We start from the raw sequence: 12,261 nt of genomic DNA on the forward strand, positions 1-12,261 counted from the left end.
TCGTGGTTTCAATTTACATTAAAAAATCATTTCTAAAATTGCCTTAAACACAGCAATAATAAACAATGAATTTTATAGTGTTAATAATACGAACAATTTAATTGTAACTGCAAAATACTGTTGTTACTGGATGACCTCACTCCGCCAGTCAATCACAGATTCTTTTGTCCACTGACTTGCAATAGAGGAGGGTTGTCCCTGGGGAACCTGAGCGAGCTTATTATAACACTCCTAGGGATTCCCTCTCAGATACAGCCTTTAACTGACTCCTCCTACTGCGCAGAGAGCAGGCAATTTGCTACCACCACCAGGATCCCATAGTGTCACATGGAAACACTTCTCCCAGGCTCCTACCACTGGCACCTGGAAGTGTCTACACACTGCTGCAACACCTCCTGGGTAGAGTCAGCTAATACCCACTGGCTCCTAGCCAGGGATGGACTGGGCTCTACAAGAGATCCTGGCATTCCAGCAGACACAGCAAGGGAGCGTGGTCAGGACTCACAGGGGCACCCCACTGTATGCCGGGTGGCCGAGCTGAGCACAGGGAGGTGGTGCTGTTCGGCCTTCCCCTGGCGCACTCAGGCTTTTAGGCCGGACCGATCCATCAGCCCTTCTGGAATTTGCCATAGGTGCCCAGCCCTGCCCCTAGTTATGGTCCAGTCTGCAGGGTAGCTGGCAAAGTGTTTCAGCTTAGAGACACTGGGCTCAATGCAGCGCTTCAACTTTAACTATTTCACAGCTGGCAGAACTGGTATATTCCCGTGATCTGGGGCGCATATCATACAATAATAATAGATATATTTGTAAAACCCACGGCGCCTGCTGCTGGCAATATATTTGAGAAAATGGCCCTTAGCGGCGGTCTTTTTGAAAATAAATAAATAATAATCTAACACTGGGATCGGCCAACATCACCTTCAGTTTTAACTCCAACATTTCTGAAAAGAGTATTGTGTTTGCATAAGATGCTCATGTAACTTACACTAAGATTTTACTATAACAGGCTAATCTACTGTCAATATTCATTCTTCTTCCTAACTTCCTTATAACAGTAACTGGGTGGGGGCATCACCTCTGGGAACCAAACATTTGCTGTAATTAGTAAGGTTTTGGTAATAATTATTTTAGTTATAGAGCACTTTTCAACAGTAGGGCTCAAAGTCGCTTATGACAAATCAAATCCATCTGAGGAATGTGTGCATCTATCTCGCCAACACTAACACCTACATGTAGCAGCACAGACCAGTGATGTCCCCAGGAAATGCAGCACGTGCTGGGAATAGTGGGAGGTGGAGACGATTAGGGCTAAGAGAGGGGATTTAGTACAGGCAATAACGGTTACTCTCTCCGCATTCACCAAGGTAATCCGTAGCGATCGTTACTTTGGCTATAAAACTATTTTAAACAGGTGTAATAAGAACACAATTGGCTGGAAGTATGCAAGTAACTTTAAGATAGTATATACTTCATGGAGGTGTTTCAATTGTTTTGGGCGTAATTCCTTTTTCCATCTAAACCCTTTTTACACCCAAACAATTAGTCACAATTTAATTGTGTTTGGGCCCCCATGCATAATGCACAAGTCGCGCCCAAACAGACAGGGTTTAGACTCACAAAACAGCTAAACCCTTCTAACGCCCTGCTTTGGGGCGTCCAAATTTTCGTTTAGATGCCCAAAGTGCCCGCTTAGCGCACATTTTTTCTTGGTTCTTAGAAGGCTGCAAGAATTGTGATCCCCAACAGTTAACGTGCTTCTAAGCGGAACAGCAATTGAATTGCTCTGTTTTGCACCCCCTAGTGGTAGCCGCGGGGGAAAACAAATGAAGTGGCCCCCATATGTTTATTTTACTTTGCTATTTCAAATTACCACTTTTTTATTTTGTTTTTATTGTTAAAAACACTCATTATAGTCAAAGACTGGAATTTTAATTCTTATACGTGTGTTTTTGGAGAATTTGCCCCAGGAGTCTGGCCTTTCGGTGACTCGCTGCGCAGCCAAATCCACGGGTGCTGCAGACCGCTTTCTGGAGATTATTCTGCAGGTGACATCCATTGCTTCTGATTGCAGTGTTCTTCAAAATGATTATTATTTTCTAATTCTGGAGCTTTTATTAAAGAGTTTCCTTTAGGGGTTCCATTTCCGATGGCCTTGATGTTTCAGTTGGGCGTCGGTGATGGGAGCACGTTCGTCTAACCTGTTACAATGACGGATACATCTTTTATTTGACGATGCGGGGGGAAAAAAAATCCCTTTTTCCTTCTAAAGATGTTAAAGTTGATAGGTTACATTTAGTTGCAAGTCTGCTGGTGACGGTATTAAAACATACGTCCTTCAACAACTTATTCATTACGAACATCAAATGTTTACTGTGGATTCATATATGGTGTCAAAATAGCAGTAATTGTTCCCAAGACAATCAAGGAACCCAGGAAAGTGGCATTACACTTGTTAGCCAAATATCGCATCTCAAACCTGCCAGGAAAAAGGATCAACTATTCTTAATACTATGCAAAGTCATCCGTTACACTAAAGTGCTTTTACCACTGACAAAAACAAAAGGAGCTGGTCTCCTGCTGAGATCCGCAGTGTGTACTTTGTAAGTACAAACCTCCTATTGCCAGGGTGCACACTTACAGCAGATGTCCACCCAAACACATTAACATAGTCAGAATTAAGAGGGAGTTTCTGATTGGTAGATCTGCCAGCTGTTCCTGCACTCTCGTACTTATGTAATGGATTGCCTTGTGCCGAGAAAACCACCGTCGTCATTTTTCCCCTTCTACGATGCAATCCATAATATAAACAGCAGCTCCTGCTAAGAATTCACTGTCTGCAGATAAACGGAAATATGCAGGGAGAGGGGAATGGCCACGATAAACTATGTTTTAGTGTCCATTAAACCAACATTGCTTGTACATAAAGTGCAGAGTATTTATTGGTGGATCGGCCACGCAGAGAGTTCTGTTCATGTCACACGCATGACACACAGCATGCGTCTTATTCCCGTCCTTAAACACTGAACGATGACAAATGCTGTGACTATGGAAAATGCTGCAGGAGTCATTGATAGATCAATAAGACTATAAGTGGTTTCCTATACAGATGTGCCAGAAATTCATGAGAATTCATTCAACCAAACCACCTGGAACAACCAGTTCCGCAAAACTGGTTCTTAATGTCATGAAACATTTACTTTCACTTTCTAGAAGTAAAACATGAGCAGCTCTGGGCAAAGTGAAGAGTCTACAGATTTACCGCTCTAGGAAATTATTGGCCCAATTTTCCTTATAATATGTTACTGTTCAGCATGTGTGTATAGATGAACAGTAATTTGTCAGCGGAGTTATGATGTTGTGTAAACCATTAACTCTGACAGAATGTGGAAGAAGTGGTATTATTGAGGGAGGAGGCAGGAAACTTGCAGGCTTTACTGAGCAATAATGTTTTCATTATTAGGGTAATTTACTTTTGTACGTCCACCATTTGCAATGGTTTGGGAAGAGGGTGGAGAAGCAAGGGGTGCCAGGTTGTGTCTGATGGCAAAGTAGAACACACTACGCAATAGCATCCGTTCAGCCGATGAACGATATACTGCACAGTGCGTGTGTGTGTGTGTGTGTGTGTGTGACCGGCCCTGCTGCACAGCCGAAGACAATATATTTAGCAGATCTATTGTTTAATCTGCATGCAGGCAACCCGCCGACTGGCCCATTAGGAAGCCGCAGTAGCTGTCGACAGTGACATCACAACGTACCCCTGTCTGTGTCACCCCTGTCTGTCTACCCCTCCCCTTTAGAATGTAAGCTCTCACTAGCAGGGTCCTCTTCCCTCATGTGCTTATCCTTTTCTTACTTTAATAACCTTCAACTGCACCAAATCCCGTGGTCTTCTGCCCCCTGATACTTATGTCAGGGTCATCTGCTGATGTAACTATGTTTATTTACCCTGTACTTGTCCTATACTGTCATCAACTGTAAGTTGCTGTTTTCCTGTTTTGATTATTTGTTTATGTACTATGTAATTGGGCGCTGCAGAATCCTTGTGGCGTCATATAAATAAAGGATAATAATAACAACAACAACAACTGTGCGGGCAAATGTAAATGCCCACTCACTTCTTACGTCTGCCCAGATATAATGAGCGGCCTATGGGTAAGTGAGTACCGCATCCCAAATAGGGAGCTTGGTCAGTGCGAGGGCTGTCTACTTCAGGTATGCTACCCAGCTAAAGACACAAGGGGGACTAGTTGTCCCACATCGGGTAAGGCACATATTCTGTTTCTCTCCAGGGCCTATAGCAGTGATGGCTAACCCTGACACTCCAGCTGTTGTTGAACTACACATCCCAGCATGCTCTGCATCAGTTTTAGCATGGCCAAATAACAAAACTGTAGCAGGGCATGCTGGGATATGTAGTTCAACAGCTGGAGTGTCAAGGTTAGCTATTACTGGCCTATAGATCTGTGAGATGTATTTGACAACATGTTCTGTCCTACTTGACAACACTTTAAAAACAATCAACAAAATATTCCAAAGTGCGGCAGAAAAATCTGGATGTGTACAGTATGTCCAGCATACAATTCTGCCTTATTCGCCCCATATTAGTCAGCGGCACTGCTTCACCCCCATATCTAAACTCCCACATGAACTCAAGACTAATATTTTTGTTCTGGGATACTTATAAGGCCTGGATCTCTATTCATAAGACGTTTTGCAGTAACCCCTTTTGAGTCTCCAAATCTACCATTATGGGGCAATCCTAATTTTCCTTCATCATTCGATAACCGACACTTTTACACATGGAAATGCTGAGGAATATTTGCAATTAAAGATGTCTTTGATCCTGGTAGACAGATGCTCTCTTTCGCACAACTGCAGGACAGGTTTTCCTTGCCTCGCTCTCATTTCTTTATGCATCTTCAGACACGCCATTATATTAGGTCCCTCACAGATCCACTGGGTAAGGCGATCCCCACTTGTGTAGTGCTCGATACCCTCACGTTTTGTAGATGTAATCCATTCAAGACTTGTTATCTCTATAATGACTTGATTGAGGTGTCCGCCCCCTCTTGGTCCTCTCTCTCCTTAACCTGGAAAAAGGAAATCCCGGATGCACCCTCGATAGACGAGAGATCTGCAAATACTGAATCAGTCTTGAAAGCTCTAAAATCCGCTAAATTGCAGAAAGTACATTTGCGGGTTATAAACAGGATGTATGTGTCTCCCTCTCAAAGGAAACACTTCCATCCTGAGGAATTAGGCCTTTGTCCTAAATGTGGAGTATGTAGAACTTCTGTCGCACAATATCTTTGGTTTTGTGGGAAAATCAGAAGGTTTTGGTGTATGATCCTTCAGTATCTATTCCGTTTTCTCAAGATACGCCTTTCTAGAGAGGCAGGCCCGCTTCTGTTTGCAGATTTCTCATCCTGGGTCTTGCAATTTGACCTCCTATGATTACCTTACTGACAGTTATGTTCACGGTGGGGAAGCAGGTCATACTATGATTTTTAAAACGGCTCCGACAATCAGAGAGTGGGAATCAGTTCTATTAGACCAGGCATGTCCAAACTGCGGCCCTCCAGCTGTTGAGAAACTACACATCCCAGCATGCCCTGACACAGCTTTAGCATTTTCTGACAGCAAAACTGTGTCAGGGCTTGCTGGGATATGTAGTTTCAGATGTTGAAAAGTCTGACAGGCTCTCTGACTTAATATTTTAGCCCTTAAATTGTACATTACTTGGGGAACATGGGGCAGATGTATTAACCTGGAGAAGAGATAAGTGATAAAGCAGTGATAAGTGGAAGGTGATAACTAACCAGCCAATCATTACAGATTTGAAAAGAGACAGAAGCTCACTGGCTGGTGCGTTATCACCTTGCACTTATCACTGCTTTATCCCTTCTCCAGGTTAATACATCTGCCCCACTGTCTCTTAAATAGTCCTGCTGGCTATTTCAGAGCTCTTCGTCATTTATTGCCATTACAAATACAACTGTGATAACAAAACACTGTATTACATTTACATACACCACATTCTACACAGCTATAATTCAGTCTCTTACCCACAGTCTGGAGCTGGACACCACCTACAATCTGGGTCGGCAACAAGCCACCTCCTGAGCATAAACTCTTCATATTTCTCCATCAATACGTCATCGTTCAGTATTAAACGGATGTCATAGGGGTTAAAGCGTTCAGAGCACTCTGGACAGCTGATGTTAACCCTGCTCTCTGAGATTTCTATCCGTAGGTATTGACGCAAGCAGTCCGCACATGACCGGTGGTGGCAGGTCATTATTTCTGGGAAACGGTCCTTAGAGTGCCGTAAAAGGCACAGGGGGCACTCCATATAGTCTCCACTCTGTTTACTGACAATGGCTGCCCCGGTGTCGGTGGAGTTCACAGAGGGGGAGAAAATGGAATTTTTATCAGTGCACATCTCAGAGTGAATGCTTTCAATGCTAGCAATCCCATCGACGCCACCAGTTAGGTCCCGTGATTTCCGTTTGGGGTCTTTTTTCTTGCGGAAGATGGATCCCCATGGCATCCTCCTTTTCTTTGGTGCCTTTTTAACTGGAGGGAGGCTGACTGAGGAAGTTGATGACTGGAGGTCCCGATCTGAACCCATCTGCCGATGCAAACTCATTTCTACTACACCACAAATGTTTTGTTCTAACATTTGTGCGCTGCACAGATCATAATTCCAGACCGAATTAGTGCCCTTGAGTAGTAGAAAAACCAGCTGGCTCGTCAATCCTATTCATCCACCTTTCAGTTGGTCAAGCTTGTAAAGGTGTCCACAGTAATCTGATCTGTGAATGCAAACAAGAGCAAGTCAGTATAGCACAAACACGGTCAGAATGCAATATCCAATGAATATAGACTGACAATGACTATAGGCAACTCTCAAAGCTGATTGGTGAATTTACAGATATTATTCAATCCTCTCAATTAAATCATACAGCCATCTCAAAAGATTGGGGGGGGGGGGGGGGGGAGATATTTACTAGAGTGCGTGTTTATAGACATGGAGAGGTTTACCATAACAACCAATCAGATTTTACCATTTATTTAGCACCTTCTAGAAAATAGCTAGAACCTGACTGGTTGCTATGGGCACATCTCCACTTCTATAAACCTGTACTTTAGTAAATATACCCCTAGGAGTCTACGATATAACAACATGTTACAGAGAATAATCAATACAATTCCTGTCACTAACGTACAATTGCTACTGTAACACCTTTTTACGCCTACACTGCTACCTCTTTCTAGTGCGATGCCTTGGGGTGGGTTCGCTTGTGCTGGCCTGCGGGAGTCCCCGTGCCCTGGACTTGAACCTTAGGAATGTTAGGGACCCATCAGATGTGGTCAACTGGTTGCAGTTGGTGGGCCCATATTTTTAGCCAAAATTATGCTAAGCACTTCAGATGTGCTCTATGTTATAGCGCAGAGTTTATCATAGTTATTCAGATTAGCAGTGTTTAGTATTTAGAGTGTGCACCTGCATTTTTTTTTTTTCTGTGTGGAACTACAAGTCTCCGCATGGTAGCACCTCTCATTATGTTTAAAATTAGGGTGTGAAGTCCAAAGCCGAGTACACACTGGAGCGAAGTCGGGACGATTTGCCATTTTGTATCTACAAATCACCTACATCAGTCAGTGTGTACGGGTGATTTCTCGCTCCCGATGGACGTCAGCTTTTATTTATTCCACAGAAAAAACCTAGCGATATCGCTAGCTACCTTGTTTATGCTAACAGAGGACGAAAATTGTGTAGTCTGTTATTAAAGTTGTTCCAGGGTGACACAGAATCATGGCTCAAGGGCATTCGTTCCGCCATCGGGACGATTGCCCGTCGCTCCAGTTCGCACCCAGCTTGAAACTCTTTGAAGTCCAAATGTGAATTACAGCTAAATTTGTTTTATTTGCAACTTAGTTTGTATATAATCTTGCATCATTTTAGTTTATTGGAACAGCTTTCAGTCATTCATTCCCAGTACAGTGACACGTTAACTGCTGCTGAGAATTTTTACTCAATAGTGGAAGTTTGGCCTTCAAAAACGTCCCACTGCTAATAACCATCTATTCACGTTCTGACCTATAAAGATAAGACATATACACAAGCATCATGATTTCCATTCACCTAAAAACAATCCCAGCCGCATCTGTAAAAGGTCTGAGGAGACTTCTGTTATAGGAAAAGATGAGGTGGCCGTCGTAAAGTAAAAGTGTTTTACACATTCCTTTGATCTTTGTTGCGGTGGACAGCGAGAAAGGTTTTTGCAGTATAAAGTTGAAACCAAAAGGAGACACGTAGGTGTCACTTGCAGTAATAATAGGAAAGCGAATACATTTTCTTATATGGAGACTATAAAAAGACAATGATTTGGTTTATAATGCTTTAGAAAAAAAACAAGAACGGAACAGGCGTCAGAACCTACTGTGTGGGCGCAAACCAGGTAAGCCGTATTAAGCCTACGTCTAATAGTGTGACATTTGTCTACACACACTTCAGTGTTGTCTAGTGTAAACATAGTAGGAGAACCCAAGTCACATCGCACTAAACTTAATGCACAACACACTCCTAGAGTTCCTGTATCGCTCACACTGTGTCAAATGTCAGCACCAGGCCTTCATGTTTAAGGGAGTTTATGTCTGACTGAGCCAGGATGCCTTAAGGCAGCAATTCCCAACTCCAGTCCTCAGAGACCCCTAACAGTACGTGTGTGGGCACTGGTGCATTCATTACTGGCTGACACACGGAGTCAGGAGTCCCTGAGGACTGGCGCTGGGAAACACTGCATTAGGCACTTGGATGTAACATTATGATGTAGGACTCCCTTCACTTGTAGAAAGGAAACGGTTTGTACCGATGTATAAGCAGAGTGACTTTTGTGCGGTTACATAACTCTTCCTCTTTATTAGTTATGGGAAACCACGCATGTTACAGTAACATTACGAACTTTTGTACTTTCAGTTATGGTTCTGGGTAAGATAACAGAAATAATACATTCATCATTTGTGTTTTCAATCTGAAAGTTTGTTCCAGTGAGAAAGAAAAGCTGAATACATTTATTACAATATTTTCCAACCTTTATAATAAAGCACCAACAAATCAGTCATAAAATTGGGGTCATGGACACCAACGTGCCTACTTAGCCCCTGAATCACCATTTGTGCTATAGGTCGGTTATGGCAATCACTCTAAAACTCAGCCATTACACTACTCGTTTTAAGGACGTACATGCTTGAGCATAGGTCTCTAACGTTCATTTAGCCATCTGAACTCAGGCTTCCTTATAACCTGGGCTGTAATGGCAGAGTTTGGAGAACCCTGCTCTAAGGAGTCAATTCAATCAGCTGCAAAATGAATCATGGCTGTGAGACATGGAATAACTATATCCAGTATACACCATCAATAGCTGTACAGCATCCACCGTAAAGAAATAAAGTGGTCAGCAACTACACAGTGGGGTCGATCCCATCCCCTGCCATGCTATCGTGGGTGCGAGTAAGGGCGGCACTATGCTGCACTTATGCTACCGCTGATTCACGTAGGGCTGCGAGCTAAAAAGCTGCAAGTCGGGTACTAAAAGGAGCCGTGACAGGTGCGAGTCCAGGTGCCTGTGTTTACATGCCGCGTCAACAGCGCCTCGCACCCTTCGCAGTCAACTGGATTGACCACAGTCTTTGAGGACAGTCTCTAAGTCTGCCCAGCACCAGGTGCTCCTGCAAAATGCAATAAAAATAAAGGGCATTGGTTCAACGTCGGAAATAAACATTTTTAGTGGGCATTAATGGCTTAAAGGCCACCTGCCTACACACATTGCATGAAGCAATGTGGTAGACTGACCTAAGAGTAGGGAACTTCCTGACCTATATTCACAGAGTACTGGTGTATTCATAATGGCTACCATCTTAAGAATATGGCTTCAAACCATAAAATGGCTGCCATCACTGCTTAGGTGACATGAGCCCTTTGAGATAGGGCTGGACACATCCCAGCAGCCAGGTAGATAATACATGAAGAAAAATAAATGACTACTCCTAACTTTGAGCCCTTTCTCTTGATGTCCATGTATCTTCGCTGGCTCCTGAATTACAGATCATTCTGACCGCCCTTGCTTTATAATGTTCCTTTGCTTTTCACCCGTATTGAGCTCATTGCAGTAATATGTGCAACTAATTTATCGGAGTGTTACAGAACAGTCCACATCATATTCAGCCGAAAGCCTACAGATCCTAAATGGGAGAGAATGCAGATAATTACCTTGTCTTGTTATTGGGCTGGAACCCGGCTTCTCACAAGTGATTTGCTTTCCCGTGGGAGTGGAGACATAGCTACAGCTGTTATGTGTGAGCTCTTTCTCACGTATGCGTACGCTGAAGCCCTTCCTCATATTCGTTTTGTACACCCACTGAGTGCTGCATAGTCGTGCATTCCAATATTACTATTACTCCATGTATAAACTGGCCTGAGCAGGATACAAAACCATTTTGCTAAAAGCTGTGCTTGTCTATGCAGGATGCGTGTGCAGAGTACAGGCCTGTATTGATCAGTAGACAGACATATAAATGACATGACAGGCCATGCCCAGGGAGAGAATATGACAGAAGCATCAGCTCAGTAACAATGGTGAGAATAGTATAGCCACCACTTTCTGCCATGCTTTGCGTCTGCCTGCTATAGGGCATTCGATTTGCGCGTTCAAAGAGCGTCTCTCACAAATACTGATCACAAATGCAACAGGGTGATCCTTAATGGATTATACACGGGAGCAGCTATTCTTATGGAGCGCTACAGTTCTATTCAAGGAACCTGTGCCAGCGCCATGTGTTCATTGGAATGTAGCAAAACCCACATGGCTCACATGTAATGTACACGTGTTCTGTGTCTAATCACTAAAACTGTGCAGAGTTTGTATATTCTCCCCATACTTGGTGGGTTTTCCTCCGGGTACTCCGGTTTCCTCCCACAATCAAAAAATATACTGGTAGGCTAATTGGCTCCCAACAAAATTAACCCTAGTGAATGTGTCTGTGTGTACATGTGGTAGGGAATATAGAGTGTAAGCTCCACTGGGGCAGGGACTGATGTGAATGGCCAAATATTCTCTGGAAAGCGCTGCGATTATGTGTGCTCTATATAAATAACTGGTAATAAATAAATAATAAATAACTTTTATTTATATACTTGGGTTATTTTATTATTTATAAAGCGCAAACATATTCTGCAGCGCTTTACAGAGGATATAATGGCCATTAACATCAGTCCCTATCCCAGTGGAGCTTACAATCTATATTCCCTATCACACGTACACAACGAACACTGCTTGAGGATCCCTTGTTCTTGATCCGAAGACCGGAACTTTGTGATTGAGTCGTGACGCCATCAGGTCTACATCTGGTAGGCCCCACTTGTCCACTAGGAGTTGAAAGACTTCCTGATGAAGACTCCACTCTCCGGCGTATACGTCATGACGACCGAGGAAATCAGCTTCCCAGTTGAGGACTCCCGGAATGAACACTCCCAAAATTGCTGGTAGATAGCGTTCCGCCCAACAAAGGATTTTTGACACTTACAACATTGCCATGCAGCTTCGAGTGCCACCTTGATGATTTATGTATGCCACCATGGTGGCGTTGTCTGATTGTACTTGAACAGGCCTGTTCTGTATCAGAGGCAGGACAAGAGGGTATCCGTTCACATGGTCGACCATGTTATGGTCGACAGTCATTAGGTCGACCACTATTGGTCGACACTGACATGGTCGACATGGACACATGGTCGACACGTGAAAAGGTCGACACGTGAAAAGGTCGACACGTGAAAAGGTCGACATGAGTTTAACTTTTTTTTCTTTGGGGGAACTTTTCCATACTTTACGATCCACACGGACTACGATTGGAACGGTAAAGTGTGCCGAGCGAAGCGGTAGCGGAGCGTAGGCACCATACCTGAAGCATGGCGAGCGAAGCGAACCATGCGAGGGGACGCGGTGCACTAATTGGGGTTCCCAGTCACTTTACGCAAAAAACGACACCAAAAAAAGTTAAAAAAATCATGTCGACCTTTTCATATGTCGACCTTTCACGTGTCGACCATGTGTCCATGTCGACCATGTCAATGTCGACCAATAGTGGTCGACCTAATGACTGTCTACCATAACATGGTCGACCATTCATACCGGAACCGGACAAGAGTCAAAGCATTGAACACTGCCTGCAATTCCAGAATGTTTATCAGGAGGA

General features: G+C 43.6%; 1 protein-coding gene across 3 annotated transcripts in view; it reads right to left on the bottom strand.

Annotated features, from left to right (window-relative positions):
• Positions 1-12,261, bottom strand: part of RNF19A (ring finger protein 19A, RBR E3 ubiquitin protein ligase) — a 141,622-nt gene that overhangs the window by 24,364 nt on the left and 104,997 nt on the right. For all 3 annotated transcript variants that reach the window (XM_063924201.1, XM_063924204.1, XM_063924202.1), the window contains exon 2: positions 6,069-6,818. In XM_063924201.1, coding sequence (XP_063780271.1) covers positions 6,069-6,685 — 617 coding nt within the window. In that variant the 5' untranslated portion in view covers positions 6,686-6,818. The remainder of the gene's footprint in view (positions 1-6,068; positions 6,819-12,261) is intronic.

This window comes from Pseudophryne corroboree, chromosome 5 (genome assembly GCF_028390025.1).
Source record: "Pseudophryne corroboree isolate aPseCor3 chromosome 5, aPseCor3.hap2, whole genome shotgun sequence".
Lineage (NCBI taxonomy): Eukaryota > Metazoa > Chordata > Amphibia > Anura > Myobatrachidae > Pseudophryne > Pseudophryne corroboree.